An 18,005-nucleotide genomic window follows, 5' to 3' on the forward strand; every position below is an offset into this window, starting at 1 on the left:
AACTTGTGTATTTGGGAGATTGAGCCACTCTTTAATTAGAAGTTTGTTGAACTATGAGCAATCACAGAGATGTGTCTAGCCAAGCAAGTTCTGTGAAGAGGACAGCTGCCAGAAATGTCCTCAAATTGTGGACCAGGCTTGTAGGTTTTTGGATTGTAATTATTTGGACTACAGATGTTTAGATAACTGGCAAAACTTAGCTAAATCTGACCCTAAGCATTTTTTTTTGTCCAAAATGGGGTTCAGTTCAACCTGTCTGTGCAACCTCTGTACTCATATGTATTTGTTTGTTTGTGTGTGTATGCAAATGAAGCAAGGCAGCTGGATCTCTCCCCATCCTTACCCCATGGGAAGAAGGGGAAGGGATGATGTGGTACAGATGAGAGATACAAAGAGCAATACAAAAGAATCTGTTTAGATGGTTGGCTGAAACTTTGAATGGAAATAAAGCTAGAGTATTGGAGCCTAGGTTATTTAACTAATAGTGTTTTAAATTCTGGTAACTGGTTTGGACAATTTAAAAGGAGAAAAGTTCCTCATGGCATAAAATGCTATAACTTAAGGTTGTTTTTTTTTTTAGAGAGAGAGAGGTTGTAGGTTTTTGTGAAGAATCTTCTCATAGAAGCTTGAGAAAAGTTCTGGATTTGTTCTTTTTTCTGTACTGTATTTCTAATGTATTTTTTTTAGATGGAAGTTTCTCTAATAGTAACCTTAAAAGCTTACAGTTTAAATGTTAGCCAATAATGTTTGAAGTTGTACTAATTGTTGATTATACCAAAAACTGGAAATACAGAAACTTGTGGTCTGGATATCAACATCTCTAGCAGGAGCCACAAAAGAAAGGTCCAGGATTCATAATTTTTTGTTTTAGTGTTCTCCTTATAGCTTTTGGCATGGTGAATGTGGAAAATAGTATATATCAAGAACAGTTAATATCTAAAATATTAGGAATGAGATACATTTTTATTGTTGGCATTAACTCTTGTGAATGCTATAATTTCACATTTTTGTTGAGTTATTACTTATTTTGTCTGATGAACATAGGACTTTTCTGATTAACATGCATGTGTTCTGGAGTATAAGAAAGTTAATTTGGGTTTAGTAAACTGCAGATCTGATTGGTTATTGCAAATGGGTAAGTAATAGTTGAGAAAATATTTTGTGATTAATGGTAAAAGACTCTGAGTGTTGCTTTTTTTAAACAAAGTTTCTTTTCAAAATAGCTTCTGCCTTAGACCAAAAGAGGGGTGTTTAAGTAGTAGCTGATTCAAATGTAATCTTTTCTTGGAACCACAGGTGAGAGTGGAGTAAAAAGAGAATTCATTCAGAATCCATGTAGCTCTATAATTTCAGTCACTTCCTAGGGAGCCAAATCCTAGACAAAGGCTACCCTACAGCCTGGAACATGAAGGAGGCCATAGAAGACATCTCTACAAGGAAGCTTATAGCCAAAAGGGGAAAGACTTCACAAAGTCTCTGAAGACTACTGAACTGACTAAGGTTCCCTTTTGCTCTCCCTTTCATTCATTACCTTTTAGATTTTCTCTAAACCAGATAACAGAAGCAGGATTTTTTTTTAAGTTACACAAAATATATTTCCACACTAGACATGTTCTGCTTCCCTTCCCTGCCCAAAAGACAAAAGAAAAAAAAAGAAAAAAAGGAAAAAAAAGAAAGATAAAGAAAGAAAAGAAAAGAAAAAAAGAGAAGAGAAAAGAAAAGAAAGAAAAGAAAAGAAAAGAAAAGAAAAGAAAAGAAAAGAAAAGAAAAGAAAAGAAAAGAAAAGAAAAGAAAAGAAAAGAAAAAACCAAAACAGTGCAGCAGTTCTCTGTCAGGAGGTGGATAGAATTTTATAATCATGACTCCTTTGGTGTTGTGGTAGATCATTGCATTGTCCAGAATTACTGTCTTCACAACTGAAGACCTTTACAATGTAGATTTTCCCTGGTTCTGTTCACTTCATTTTTTTGTATCAGTTCCTGTTAATCTTCCTAGATTTTTCTGAAATCATTCCCTTTATCAATTCTTATAGCACAATAATATTCCATAACATTAATACACCATAACTTATTCAGTCCTTTCTCAATTGATGAGCATTTCTTCAGTTCTCTATAGGATTATACTTGGTTTTGCCAGGTACATTATTCTTGGTTATAATCCTAGATCCTTTTCCTCTCTGAAATATCATATTTAAATCTCTCCAATCCTTTAAAACGATAGCTGCTAAATCTTGTGTGACCCTGACTACGGCTCCATGGTATTTGAATTATTTCTTTCTGGCTATTTGGAGTGTTTTCTCCTTAAACGAGGAACTCTGGATTTTGACTATCATATCCCTGGGAGCTTTCATTTTGGGATTTCTTTCATGAGGTCATTAGTGCATTATTTCAGTTTCTACTTTGCCATCTGGTTCTATGACATTGAAGCAATTATCCTTTATAATTTCTTGAAATATGGTGTTACAATTCTTTTTTGGATCATGGCTTTCAGGTAATCCCAAAATTCCTAAATGATCTCTCCTCAAACTATTTTCTAGGTAATTTGTTTTTCTGATATTTCATAGCTTCTTCTATTTAAAATGTTGACCTTAATTTCCTCTTCATTAGAGGTGAGGTCACCCTTTTCATCTATGATACTGTTAATTTGATTTTCTTCTTTACTTTATTAGATTGACCAGTACTTTATCTATTTTATTCTAAGTTTTTTTTCAAAATACCAGCTTCTAGTCTTATTTATTAATTCAATAGTTCTTTCACTTTCGATTTTGTTAATTTCTCCTTTAATTTTTTAGGATCTCTGATTTAGTTTTCATCTGGGGATTTTTAATTTGTTCACTTTCAAGTTTTTTGATTTGCATGCCCAATTCGTTGACCTCTGCCCTCCCTAATTTGTTAATATATGAACTGAAGGATACAAATTTTCCTCTGAGTATTGCTTTGGCTGCATCCCATAGATTTTGAAAAAATGTCTCATCATTATCATTTTCTTCAATGAAATGATTAATTGTTTCTATGATTTGTTCTTTAACTAACCATATTGTTTATTTCCAATTAATTTTTGTTTTGGCTCTCCTTGTACCCTTACTAATTATTATTTCTATTGCATTATGATCTGAAAAGGTTGCATTTATTATTTCTGCTTTTTTGCATTTGCCATTTTTTATGCCCTAGTATATGGTCAATCTTTGTGAATGTACCATGTACTGCTGAAAAGGTGTATTCTTTTTGTCCCTTTTTATTTTTCTCCACATATCTATTAACTCTAATTTTTCTACGATTTCATTCACTTCTCTTACCTCTTTCTAATTTATTTTTTGGTTTGATTTATCTAGATTTGATAGAGGAAGATTCAGGCCTCCCACTAGTATAGTTTTACTATCTATTTCCTCCTTTAACTCCACCAGTTTCTCCTTTAGAGATTTGGATGCTATACCATTTGGTGCATACATGTTGATTACTGATATTTTCTCATTGTTTATACTGCATTTTATAAGGACATAATTCCCCTTCTCTTTCTCAGTTGAGGCCCAATAGATTTTTTGCCAACTGTTAATTTTTACCATATGGGTATCTATCTGCCACATATGTTTCTTGTAGGCAACATATGGTAGGATTTTGGTTTCTAATCCACTGCTATTTGCTTTAGTTTTATATATGAGTTTATTCCATTCACATTTAGAGTTATGTTTGCCACTTGTATATTCCCCAACATTTTGATATCCCCTCCTAGTTCTGCCCTTTCTTCTTTTGCTATATCCTTTTAAATCAATGGTTTGCTTTTACTCAGTCCCCCTAATCCCCACTATTATTATACTTCCCTTTCTGCCCCCTCCCTTTTTGTTCCCTTATTTTTTAGGGTCTATTGAGTTCCCTCTCTCCTCTCTTTTGCTCCCTTTTTGAACTCCTTGCCCCATTACCCCACCCTTAGTTTTTCCCTTTTCACTTTTCCTGTAGGGTCTGATAGAATTCAATACCCCAATGGAACTGGATGCTCTTCCCTCTCAGAATTAATTTCAATGAGAGTAAAGTTTAAGCATTTCCTATTATCACTCTCTTCCTCTCCTACTTATAATAGTATTCTTCTCCTCCCCTTCCCATGCACATCTCTGTGTGATATAGATTATCCTATTTATCTTATTCCTTCAAGTTTCTCTTGGTGCCCTCTTCTATTCCCCCCTCCCTTTTTCTTTTTTTTTTGCATATCTTCAGACCACTTATTACCCCAAACTCTACCTATGAATAATTCTTATTACTATAGTAGTGAATATAATTTTTGAGAGTTTACAAATAACATTTTTCATGTATTAATATAAAAAATTTGGTCTTATTGAAGCCCTTAAAGAAGAAAAATTAAATTTAAAAATGTTTTCCCTTTCCCCTCTCTTTCTTATTTACCTTTTTTATGTTTCTCTTGATTTTTGGGTTTGGATATCAAACTTTCTACTTAGTTCTGGTCTTTTCTTTACAAATACTTGGAAATCTTCTATTTTGTTGAATGTCCATACTTTCTCCTGGAAGTATATAGTCAGTTTTGATGGGTAGGTGATCCTTGGTTGAAGCCCCAATTCTCTTGCCTTTCTGAATATCAATATTCCAAGCCTTGCAGTCCTTTAGTGTGAAAATTTTGCCAGATCTTATGTGATCCTGATTCTTGCTACTTAATATCTGAATTTCCTCTTTTTGGCTTCTTTTAAAAATTTCTCCTTAGCTTGGAAGCTCTTGAATTTGGCAATTACAATCCTGGGGGTTGTCTTTTGATGATTTAGTGTAGAAGGTGTTCAATAAACTCTTTCAATGTCTCTTTTTCCCTCTTGTTCAAGAACATCAGGGCAGTTTTCTTGGATAATTTCTTGTAGTATGATGTCAAGATTTCTGTTTATTTCTGGATTTTCAGATAGACCAGTGATTCCAAATTGTCTCTTCTAGACTGGTTCTCATGATCTATCATCTTGTCAGTGAGATATTTTATGTTTCCTTCTATTTTGCCAGTCTCTTGACTTTGCTTTATTAATTCTTGCTGTTTTGCAAGATCATTGGCTTCCATTTGCCCAATTCTGGTCTTTAAAGACTGATTTTTCCACTATAATCTTTTGATTTTCCATTTTAATCTTTTGATTTTCCTTTTCGGTTTGGTCTATCCTGCTTTTCATGGCTTCCAGCTGTTTAGTTTTGGTCTCCAGTTGTGAATTCCTGCCTTTTAAACTGTTATTTTCTTTTTGAACTATTTCCCACTTTTCTTGCCAAAGTTCATCCGTCTTTCTCATAAGCTCTGATTTAAATTCTTCAAGAGCTTGTGGCCAATTTCCATGTTTTTGGAAAGTTTGGATGTATTGATTTGTTTGTCCACTTCTGCTATTTCCTCTGTATTCTGGATTTTTCCTCAATAAAAATTATTCAGGGTCAATGACTTCTTCTTGTTTCTCTTGGTGTTGGGAGGGGTGTTTTTCCTGGGCATTTTTTGCATCAGTATGTTGGTTTTCCTTACCTTTCCAGTCAGAAGTCTGAGTGAGGAGGGCAGGCTCTCTGTGTATTGAGCTAAGGAGAGTGGTTTTTGCCTGAGGCCACCTCTTGACTCTCTGCAGCTTCTATGGTTTGCTGCCTGCCCTTGCCTGCACTATCTTTGTGCCCAAGGTCTGTGCTCCTCAGCCTACTGGGGTCTCAAGTCTAATTGCTCTCAGGGGTAGGCCCTTGGTGGTCTCAGTCAGCTACTGAGGACCTAGAGGTGCCCCTTGCTTGCTTCAGAGATATCCCATGCTCACTCACTAATTCTAGCACACTGTGTGTGGGGTGGGGGAGGTCTGATCATCTCGTGCTTTGGTGGAAGCTATTTCATCCCCTTTTAGTGTGGAAATGCCCAAATACTACATACCTTCAATGCAGTGCCCTGCTGTGGAGTCCCTTTGTTCATGTGGATTTTGGGGGTTTTTTTTGGCCTTTTGAGGTAATATTTCTCGGTAGGTGATAAGGAGAAGAAGACTCCTGTGTTTACACTGCCACCATGTTTACCTGGAAGTCTCTCCAGAAGCTGGAATTTTTAATTCCTCTGGGAGTTCTAATGGTACCTACCCTAATTGAGGTCCCTTTTTATGATTGTCAATTACTTTAACATGAGAAGTAGAGAAGTTAGAAAGGAAAAAAAGCTAATCCCCATATCTAGCCAGAATAGGAAAATTTCAACTCAGTGATGTTTTATTTTGTTGAGGTTTAATATATTTGTTAATTTGAAGATTTAAAACAAAATTTCCAGAGTTCTTTTCTAAGTTTGCATTACTTATCCTATGTTCAGTATCTATAAATAATTGCAGAATGTAATTATTTCTCAATCTGATATCAGAAGATTTTAGGAAAGAATAATAGAGCTTGATAATTTTTATGGATATAATTGTTAACAACAGGAGATGGTTATATTTAACCCTAAACATGATTGGAGACAACTGCTGTTTGAGGTTAAATTGTATGGGAATGTAATTGGAAGAAATGCTATGGAGAACATTGTGATGCAAGCTGTCCTTTGGCTGTCTTCTGGTAACTGAATGTAAAGTTCCAGATCATGGGAAGACTGAGAGGATACTTAGCTAGAGTCCCTAGAAAGAACAGTTTTATACCTGGCAGGTTCTATATGTGGCTCTGTATCATTGACAACTTATACCTGGCATTAATACTCCAAATTAGGGGAGAATTACTCCCTTATTTTAGTTATTTCCCTCTTTTCTCCTATGACAAGTTTTCTGTAATTATTAAGAGTAAAATAGTCTTAGCTAGGCTAAGGAATTGAAGAGGCAGATATATAGAATTTTAGTCATTCAAAAAATTAAACAGATAAATAATTTTTTTAATGGCCTATGAGATTGTTACCCCAGACAGAAATCCATTTACTGGGATGTGTTTTAATGTAGTATTATTTAACATTTATAGAGAAGAAGCATGACATAAAAGTGCACAAGAATAAAAGGAATCTGAAATAATTTTTAAAAATAATAGCAATATGAGTAAAATGTCTACTCCATTTGAGCATGGTTGTTAAATAAACAGTTAAAGTGAATTAAACAATGTTGTTTTAGATTCTTAGAATCTCGTTCTTCAAAAGGGGGAAGTGAGAATGTTGAATTTTAGGGAAGTAAGTAATTTAATTTTTGAATTTAATTTTTAGTTTTGAGAGTTTTTGAATTTTATTTTAAAATTGTTTTGAAAATGAAATTTTCATTCAAGCATTCTTAATATTGCTTTAGGTTTTATAATAGGATACTCAATTTGAATTTTATTTAGTATTAGCTTGTATTTTTATTTATTTTCCATAAAAGAAGGACACTGAAGCCTACATCATGACCTAAAAGACTTGAAAGACCTGACAGATTTGGGAAATGGGGTCATTCTTATTGTTAAGATTTTACCAAAGGCAGAATGCCTGTCTTCTGGCTAACTGTCAATGCTGTTTCTGTAGATGGGGAATGTCCCCAGATGCCAATTGTCCATACTTATGCCCCTTGTCTCCTACCTTTAGTAACAGAGTGTCAGACACTCTTGGACATACACTCCTTTGTCCTTTTATTGTGGTCAATGGTGAAAATCACTCTGACCAAAAGGGGGAAGTGACAATTTTGTTTTATAGAACCTCCAAATTTGCCTTTGTCCCTTGGGAATTTGCCACAGACTGGCCCTTGTCTTAGACTGAACAATAAAGCCTAAAGTACCCAATGATCTCAGCTTAGATAGAATTATTAGTTATAATCATGTCTCAAGTACCTCTTTGTTTTAGAAGTTTCTCCCATTGTATCAGAGACCTCTCCCAAATAGTCCTCCTACATATTTATTTCCATTGTAAGCTAATCAATTGTCCTTCCTGTACTTTACTTCCCAGAAGGTATGTAGAGTGATAATTAAAATAGTTGGGCCTTCATAAACTGCAATGATTAAAATAGTGATGTCATAAACTGTAGTTGATTAAAATAGTGGAAGATATAAATTGTAGTAGATAAAAGAGTGGATGAGTAAATTGTGACCGCAGAAAATATGTTTTCATTACAATGTCTTGTTTTTAAATCAATATATAAGGTGGTCGCCAGGGAAAAATTCCCAATTATTCAATATATCCAAGTCAGCTGGGTTTTATAGAGATTTTAATTAATACAAATGAGGAATTAAGAAAGAGAGAAAGAGAGAAAAAGGAAATAATGAGAAAAGGGCTATACCAGCCTAGGCCAGCATGAGCCAGCCTAGGAAGAGAGGGATCAGTCAGTCTTTTATCACTCATCACAAGGTCTGTCCAAGCAAGGATTCAGAGGGACAGAGTCTCCTCACAGGGAGTTCCAGCCAGAGTCAGCCTCCCTCAGACTGTCTTCAAGAGACTGTCTCAAGAGACTATTCTCAAGAGACTGTTTCTTGCTCTCAGATTTTCATCTCCTTATAAAGGGAATTTTCTCCTATGTCAACTCCCCTAAGTTCTCCCATCTACCAATCACAGTAGATGTTTTTTCAAAGGACTGACCATTCTTAGTTCACACCTGAGAAGACTAATCTTTTGAGTAATTCACACCTGAGTAGACTAGAATCTCTGAGTAAGTTCTCACCTCTTTGCTCCTTGTAAGTTCACAAGTTGCCTGACCTTTATAGGTACTTAGCACCCTTTTGTATTATATCCAAAAATAGGCACAGCTTAAGAACTTTTTGTATTATTTTAAGTATGGGTTTAATTACTTTTCATTGTTCAGCAAAGAGTTTACAACTTTATCTTCCCCTAAGGCATGCTCAAGTATGGTGAAGTAGAGTTCTCACATTCCTGATCTAAGTAGAGTTCTCACATTCCTGATCTAAATTACTTCATTGTTTAAATGGGGAATGGTCCCAATGGGGAATGGTCTTAACCCAACCTCCCTGAAAATCAAAAACAACTATAATTAGTGGACCTCAAATGAGGAGGAACTAATATTTTCCAAACATTTCTCCAATTTTTTCATGGGGGGGGGGAGGAGGGAATCATGAGAAGCAAAGCCTGTACCATAAAATTCTGATGGCCTTTGGTGATCAAGTTGGAAAGATCCAGCTCAATCTGCTTAAGCTCTCTTTTCTACAAACTAAATGCCCCCCATTTCAGTAGGAGTATCAAGAACACAGACCCACCACCCCTACATAGTATCTGGTACAGATTACTTCTTGTTTATAGACAGAAGAACTCAGATTCTCAAATTATTTCAAATTTAGAATATGCTTTAAGGGCAAGAAATAAAGAATATTTATAGGACTAATGAAAAATCTCTTTCTGAGCTTGTCAAAGGTTTAGACCCCAAAAAGGAATATTACAAATTAATAATGGGAATCAAATAATACGGTAAAATATTTTCCTAAGAGTTCCTAAGAGTGGAAGTTGCTTGAGGTTAATATGGTCATCATTTTGTCTTTCTTTTTTCATGACTATCATTTTCCCATACTCATCATCCATGGATTTCATCTAAGAGAGCCATTTTCTCTTTCATCCATTCATTTGTTTGTTCATTCATTCATCTCCCTTTTTAATCATTCTCTACTTACTAGTTTTTCCTCCACTTTTTCTCACTTCAGTTCTTTCCCCCTTTCTTTTATGCCTGCTTTAACAATTAATCTATAATTTAAGTGCCTCTGAATCATCTAATTGTTAAAAAAAAATGTCCCCAGTTTTCTACTTGGATACCAAGTATAAACAAAATAGACTTTAGTCTCATTGGATTTAATAATCATATATAATTTTATTGGTCATTTCAAACATGAGTTCAAATGAAGAGAAATGTATTTTAATGTCATTGTCATTCACTTCTCACTCAGAATCTCACATACTAATTAACATGATTGATAAATTTCTACCGATTACTCCTGGGGCAGATGATGAGTGACCCAGGAGTACTTTCTTCATTAGGACAGCAAGGAGAGAAGTAAGGGCGAATAGGCCCTTCAAAGGTTATGTCTGAGAAACTAGAAATAAAGGATCCATCTATGACATCATAAAATGCTACATGTCTTTTGTCATAATCCAGAAAAACGCCCACTTTGTCTATGGGTTGGCTCAGATGAAAGCCATCTTGAGAATTTCCCAGGAACCAATCATTTCCAGATCTGAAGCTTACTAGGATCCATACATCCTCAGATAATGAGGAGAGTTTCCCTTTTCTCCTGATTGAATCTTTACAGATGCCCACTTCCCATTCTGTCTTACCCCCTACCTTTACTTCCCAATAGTGTTTGCCTGAGCTGAAGGTCTGGGCCCCCAGTACAGCAAGAGCATAATCAAATCTTTCCTTGTTGTCAGGAAGTTCCTGTGGGACATCTCCATACTTGACACTCTTCAGATCTTCAGACAGGATGAGGTGTGGATTGGCTGATTCAGGATCAAGACTTATATCACTCTGGAAACTCATGAGCATCTCTGTCAAGCCAGTGATGGGGCTGGTGGCCCAGGCAAGGGAAGCAACCTCTGGTTCTTGAAGGAGCAGCTCCTCATTCCTTGCCAAAGTGTCCTTCATATCCTGGAGCATTTCCAAGGGCCCCTTGTCCAAATTCTCCTCTACTTCTAATATCATTCTTTGCACATTTTGAATTTGTTGTGACAGTTTTGCCTTGTTGAGCTCCAGTTTTGCCAGGTTGTCTGTGTATTGTTCGTCCAGTTTTTGTAGGTGTCGCTCTTCTTCATCCCATAAGAAATCATGTACTTTCTCGTATTCCGAAATAACTAATTGTTTCAAAGAGTATATATCCTCCTTACAGAGTGCCTCTCTACTTCTCACTCTGTCCAATGCAATCTTAAATTCTTCTTTTTTTCGTTGTAAGGTGTTCAGGGTGTGCTGAAGCTTGTCTTTGCATTTGTCAGCAGCCATTTCCAAGAGAAGGACTGTGTGATCCTTGTGCCCTGGAGCTAATAAACAGGAATCACAGAGGAGCCTCTGGTCCTCTTCACAGAAGAGCTTCTCTTTTTCCCCATGCTGATCACACACTGCCAGGTCCACCATGCTCTGAAGCAGATGAGGTCTGAGCCTTTTGCCAGTGATAGACAGATTCTGCAAATTCCTATTAGGCACCAAATCACTGTCTTTGATGATTCCTCTGCATTCTGGGCAGTTGAATGTTGCATCTGCTTCTTCTCTGCACCTGAGAAGACAGACTGTGCAAAAGCTGTGGCCACAATTGACAGTCACTGGATCAGTGAAGTAGCCCAGGCAGATAGAGCAAGTGAGATCTGCCTTGAGGTTTTCAATTAAGTTTCTTGCATCCATGTTCCTAAGCTTCTGATTTCTTCCTTCTCAGATATTCCTCTCAGGAGAGATAATGCCAGCCTTTACCCTTGGGATCTGGCAGCAAAAGATATTAGGACTGAGTTGTTGTGGTCTTTTTATGTGTCTGTCTAGGGTTGGCCCCTCCCTTGACTCCACCCACAAAAGGTGAGAACTCTCAGGTTTTGATAGTGCTTCAGCCTCTGCTATAGGGCTGAGTTCTCACCTTGCTTCTTATCCCATAATTCAACACCACCATCTCTTAGAAAACCTCTTTATTTCCTTTTATTATTACTTAACATCTTCAGTTAAACCAACCTTATCTATCTCATTTCATATGTCTCAGGACCATCTTGTTTCTGATATTTGTAAATGGCAAAAGAGCAAGGAAAACCCCAATTCATTATCTCTGTCCTCCAAACTGCCTCCCCCCATGACCAATATATGTATTACATTTAGACATTTTTCTCCTTAACCTCTTATTTTTCTTACCTCTCACAGTTAGGATTCCCTGATTAGACTGAGATTTCTTTATATATATAAATTTAACTTTTTTAAAAGAAAAATTTACTTTTCATTTTTTTTCTTTTATATTCCATTCATAAAAGATGTGACCAGCTCTTTTCTCAGTCCTCTACTAGGAAAAAAAAAAGATTTTTCAATTGAGTTTCTTGCTTTCTTCTTTTTGCACCTTTGCTCTTTAAGTTCTTCCCTTTATTCCTCCCTCCAGAGCTGAGAACTCTGATTTCCTTCATTGATTCTAGTTTTCCCCTTTTTTTACAATAATGAGCCTCAAGTTGCACAATGATATTCATTCCTAAGTGCTTTTGACCAGAGTTGTTTTTCCCGTCAGTCCTTCTAGATTGTGGAGATTGGATTTAAATGATCTGATTTTTAATTGGAGACAGTGACAGTATCAGTATTGTTATATCTTCTTTGATGTGACAGCTTCTCTGAGATGGTGGAGAAGAAGCTCTAGAAGAGGAAACATATATCCAAATTCTCCTGTGGGTGCCTTATTTACCCAATATGTTTACTTCTTGAGAGGTCTTATCTGTCCTGCTTCAGTGGAAGTTCCTTGAGGGTGCTGTGGTCCTTATTTTGTCTTGTGTCTCCCTCAGGGCCATCATCTTTCCATGACCATTTCCCTAGGATTTCATCCACGGGAACCATTCTCTCATTTATTCATCCATTCATTCAGCATTCTTTCACCTCCCTCTTCATCCTTCTCTACTTTAAAGTTTTTACCTCCCTTTTACCTACCCTCAGACTTTCTCTCCTGTTCCTTTTCTGCCTCTTTTGCCAGTGGTTCTCCAATTTAGATGCTTAAACAGCCCTCAAATTTTTTTATACAAAAGATAAACAAGATAGAATTTATTCTCATTAGTTTGATAATCATACATAATTTTATTGACCATTTCAACATCAGTTCATATGACTAGAAAGTCACTGTCAGTCACTTCTCATTGAAAGTCTCCTAGGGTAATTAGCATAATTGATAACCTTCTACTTATCACTTTTGTGGCAAATGATGAGTGACCCAGGGGAACTTTCTTCATTGGGACGGCAAGGAGAGAAGTAAGGGCGAAGAGGCCCTTCAAAGGCTGTGTGTGAGAGACTAGAGATTAGGGATTTATCTATGACATCATAAAATGCTATATGCCCCTTATCATAATCTAGAAAAATGCCCACTTTGTCTATAGGTTGGCTCAGATGAAGACCATCTCGAGAATTTCCCAGGAACCAATCATTTCCAGATTTGAAGCTTACTAGGATCCATACATCCTGAGATAACGAGGAGAGTTTCCCTTTTCTCCTAATTGATTCTTTACTGATGCCCACTTCCCACTCTGTCTTTTCTCCTACCTTCACTTCCCAATAGTGTTTCCCTGAGCTGAAGGTCTGGGTCCCCAATACAATTAGAGCATAATCAAATCTTTCCCTATTGTCAGGAAGGTCCTGTGGGACATTTCCATACTTGACACTTTTCAGATCTTCAGACAGGATGAGATGTGGATTGGCTGAATCAGGATCAAGAGTTATATCCCTATGGAAATTCATGAGCATCTCTCTCAAACCAGTGATGGGACTGGTGGCCCAGGCAGGGGAAGCAACCTCTGGTTCTTGAAGTAGTACCTCCTCATTCTTTTCCAAAATGACTTTCATATCTTGGAGCATTTCCAAGGGCCCCTTGTCCAAAATATCCTCTACTTCTAATACCATTGTTTCCAGATCTCGAATTTTTGATGTAATTCTGTCCTTATTGCGCTCCAGTCTTATCATGTTGTCTTTGTATTCCCGGTCCAGTCTATTTAGGTGCATCTGTTCTTCATCCCATAAGAAACCATGCATTTTCTCATATTCAGAAGTAACTGATTGCTTCAAAGGATATATATCCTCCTTACAGAGTTCCTCTCTATTTGTTATTCTTTGCAATGCAATTTTAAATTCTTCTTCTCTTCGTTGTATGAGATTCAGTGTGTCCTGGAGCTTGTCCTTGCATTTGTCAGCAGCCATTTCCAAGGGAAGGACTGTATGATTCTTGTGCTCTAACTCTAAAAAGCAGCTATCACAGAGGAGTACTTCGTCTTCTTCACAGTAGTACTTCTGTTTTTCTCCATGTTGTTCACATAAGGTCAGGCCCACCATGCTCTGAAGCAAATGAGGTCTGAGCATTTTACCAGTGATAGACAGATTCTGCAAGTTCCTGTTGGGCACCAAATCACTGTCTTTTACAAGTCCTCTGCATTCTGGGCAATTGAATGTTCCATCTGTTCCCTCCCTGTACTTGAGAAGACAGTCTGTGCAAAAGCTATGGCCACAATTGATAGTCACTGGGTCTGTGAAGTAGCTCAGGCAGATAGAGCAAGTGAGATCTGTCTTGAGGCTTTCAATTAAGTCTCTTGCATCCATATTCCTAGGCTTCTGATCCTTCCTTCTCAGATATTCCTCTCAGGAGAGACAATACTAGTTTTTACCCTTGAACTCTGGCAGGAAGATCTATTAGTATTGAGTTGTCTTTTTATTTGGCTTTCTTTTGTTAGCCCCTCTGTTTAATCCACCCACAAAAGGTGAGAACTCCTGTGTTTTGATAGTGCTATAGGGCTGAGTTGTCACCTTTTTCCTTTTTCACAATAATGGGCCTCAAGGGTCACAATGGTGTTCACACCTAGGCATTTTAGACCATAAATATCTTGCCCTTCAATCCAGTAGGGAGGAGATGATCTGGTTTTTTATTGGAGACATATAGTATCAATATTGTTTTAAAATATCTTCTTTGATGTCACAGGTCTCTGAGAAGAGGGAAAGAAAAGTCTACATGGGGATAAAAGGGTATCAAAATAGAAGGTAGTAATAAAAGTTTAATATCTTTCCTCAGTTTCATATCTCTACTCCTTTTGTTAGTTTCTTTTAAAAATAATCTTTCATAATACATGTATTTCTATAGAAGTCTTAGCTGTCCTGATTCACTGGAAGTACCTTGAGGCTACTATAGTTCTCAAATTTTCTTGTCTCTCACTCTTTACCATCAACTTTCCATACTCAACTGGCCTGTATTCCATTCATTAGAATTATTCTCCCTTTCATTCATTTATTTATTTATTCATTTAGCATTCTTTCATCTCCTTCATCCTTCTTTACTTGATATTTTTTATCTCCCTTTTTTCTCCTTTTGATCCTCTCCTGAGTTCCTTTTCTGCTTTTCCTTCTAGCTCATCTCCAATTTAGGTGTTTGCAGATCTACCATTAAAAAGGAGCCTTCAATTGTATGTTTTTACTACCAAATGTAATAGATTTTATTCTCATTGGTTTTGATAATCATACATAACTTTATCGAACACTTCAATAAGAGTTCAAATGAATAGAAAGGCTGATTTTCAGTACCATTGTCAGTCATTTGTCACTGAGAGTGTCTCATAGCAATTAGCATATTGGACAGCACTCTTCTGATTATTTCTGGATGATGAATCATCTAGGAGTACTTCATTAGGAAATTGAGGAGAGAAATAAAGACAATTTTAATTTAAAAAAATTTTTCAATGTAGCATATTTCTTATCTCCTAAAGTTTGTCCTTGGACTTGTTAGCAGCCATTTTCCAGGGAAGGATTCCATGATCCTTGTGCTCTGGAGTTAATAGGCGTGTCAGAGGAGTTTCTGGTCTTCCTGACAGAAGTGTTTCTCTTTTCCTCCATGTTGATCACAGGTGGTCTGGCCCACCATGCTTTGCAGCATATGAGGTCAGAGCATTTTGCTAGTGATGGACAGATTCTGCAGTTTCCCTACTGGGCACCAAATTGCTGAATTCGATGACTCTTCTGCACTCTGCAGTTTTATGTTGCATCTGATTCCTTCCTCCAACTGAGAAGATATTCTTTGCAAAAGCTATAGTTACAATTGATGGTCACTGGGTCAGGCTCAGTGAGTAGTGAATGCAGATAGAGGAAGTCAGATCTGCCTTAAGGTTTTCAACCTAAGTCTTACATCCATGTTCCTAAACCTCTGGTTCCTTCCTTTTCAGATATTCCTCTCAGGAAAGATGCTAACCCTTACCTTTGAGCTCTGGCAGCAAAAGCTATTAGGAATGAGTTATTGGGGATTGTTTTGTGTCTTCCTTTGGTTTGCCCTCCCTTGACTCCACTCACAAAAGATGAGAACTGCATTTTCACAGTGCTTCCACTCCACTATAGGGCTGAATTCTCACCTTTCTTCTTATCCCACAATTCAGCATTTCCATCTCTTGAAGAAAGCCTCTTTACTTCCTATCAGTATTACCAAAGATCTCCAGTTTTGCCTGCCTTATTGAGTCATTTAGGAACAACCCAGTCATTTCAAAGCCTCAGGACAATCACATTACCGATGTTTGGTGATGTCAACTGGGCAAAAAACAAAACAAAACAAAAAAACTCAAGTCATAATCTCTGTTTTCCAAATTCCCTTCCCTTAAGAACAACATGTGCATTCAATCCAAATATTTTTCCCCTTAGTCTCTCATTTTTCTTCCCTCTCATACTTAGGATTCACTAATTGAATTGAGATGCCTTTTTTAAATATAAAGATTTCATTTTTTCTCCAAGAGAAACTTACTTCTGATGCCAGTCTTTTCAGAGATTTGACTCAGAAAAAAGATAAGGCTAGCTCTTTGCTCAAAGTTCTACCAGGAAAAAATTTTAGCTGAGTTATTTTGTGTCCTTTTTATCGTTTCTCCCCTTTAGTCCTCCCTCCAAAGGTTAGAATTCCGATGTCCCCAAATGCTTCTAGTTTCTTCAATGGGAATGAGTTCTTACCTTTTTTTCTGTTTTCACAAAAATGGGCCTCAAGGTTCACAATGGTGCTCACACCTAAGGGCTTTTGACCTGAGTTGTTTGCCCTTCAGTCCTTCCAGCCAATAAGGATTGGGTAGAAATGATCTAGTTTATAATTGGAGACACAATGAGAATATTGTTTTGAAAAGTTTTTTATGTGATAGTTCTCTGAGAAGATGGAGAAGATCTACAGTGTGGGGAGATATAAAAACATGTTTTAAAAGTTTATTTTAAAAAATGTCTTGCTTCAATTTCCTACCCTCAACTCCTCTGTTGGGGTCCTATTTAATAAAATCTTTGGTAATACATTTCTTTCTGTAGATGACTTATCTGTCTTGATCACTCATACTGGAAGTTACTGTGATCTTTTTGCCTTGTTTCTCACTGAGACCTCAACTTTATCAGTTATGATAATTATTTACATTATGACTTTAGCATCATTTTTTCTTTTTAGATTTAATTTTTCTTTTAGTTTTTTCCCAATTACATGTAGACAAAAATTTTTCAAAATTCTTTTTTAAAATTTAATTTCCAAATGTGAATTCTCAACCATTCCTCCCTTCCTCTACCTCCCTTCTTGAGAAGGCAAGCAATTTTATATAGATTATACATGTAAAACATTTATGTATTGACTGTTTCTTAAAAGAAAAAACAATTAAAAAACAAGAATAAGAAAGTTTTAAAAGTGTGGCTCAATCTGCAGTTAGACTCTATCAGTTCTTTCTCTGGATGTGGATAGCATTTTTCCTCCCAAGTCCTTCACAACAGTTTTGGATCATTGTGTTGAGCCCTTACTCTACAATGGCATTCTGGCAGTAGCCTACCTGTAGATGTCCCTGTCAGCAAAAAAGTAATAGTATCCAGTTACCTCAGGACTGCCAATGGAGTCATTAATATCAATCCTGGGACTCAAGGGTCTAGATGTTTTCTCACAGCAACATAGTTTTGGGCAGTTTTTAAGCATCAGAGAGATTAGTATTGACCTATCCTTAAGTAGAGATGAAGCAAATTAAATAGTCAGCACTTACATATGGCTCCAAGGTTTACAAAGCACTGCATATATATCATTTCATCTTCACAATAACTCTTTGTGATAGATGGCATTATTATCTTCTTTTTATAGATGAGAAAACTAAGGCAAACAGATAATAAGTGACTTGTCTAGTGCCACATAGGTAGTAAATGTCTGAGGCAGGAACTGAACTCAGGTCTTTCTAAGTCTGACTCTAGAACTCTTAACCACTGTGCTGCCTAGCTGCTGCTAGTAGATAGAATATTTAATTTCAGAGTTAGAACTCTCATCCCTTTAGAATAATAAAAAAAATTTAAATATTGGTTTTGTTTTTACAAAGCTTTTCCAATTCAATTCAACAAACATCTATTCTGTTTAATGTTTAAGAAACAAGAGAGGCCAAATACTTGTAAAAGAAATAGAAGTCTCATTATTAAAGTAGTATATTAGACCTTT

General features: G+C 36.4%; 1 protein-coding gene across 10 annotated transcripts in view; it reads right to left on the minus strand.

The window, feature by feature from the left end:
* LOC103106332 (probable E3 ubiquitin-protein ligase TRIML1) overlaps positions 1-18,005 on the minus strand; it is a 33,671-nt gene that overhangs the window by 11,876 nt on the left and 3,790 nt on the right. For 4 of the 10 annotated variants that reach the window (XR_008914204.1, XR_008914206.1, XR_008914207.1 and 1 more), the window contains exon 2: positions 16,520-16,642. Coding sequence is in view for 6 of the 10 variants with exons in the window: in XM_056808303.1 (XP_056664281.1) it covers positions 9,830-11,236 (1,407 nt within the window). In the remaining 4 variants the exon portion in view is untranslated. The other 6 variants (XM_056808304.1, XM_056808306.1, XM_056808305.1 and 3 more) reach the window with 5 other exon arrangements.

Source organism: Monodelphis domestica, chromosome 8 (genome assembly GCF_027887165.1).
Source record: "Monodelphis domestica isolate mMonDom1 chromosome 8, mMonDom1.pri, whole genome shotgun sequence".
Lineage (NCBI taxonomy): Eukaryota > Metazoa > Chordata > Mammalia > Didelphimorphia > Didelphidae > Monodelphis > Monodelphis domestica.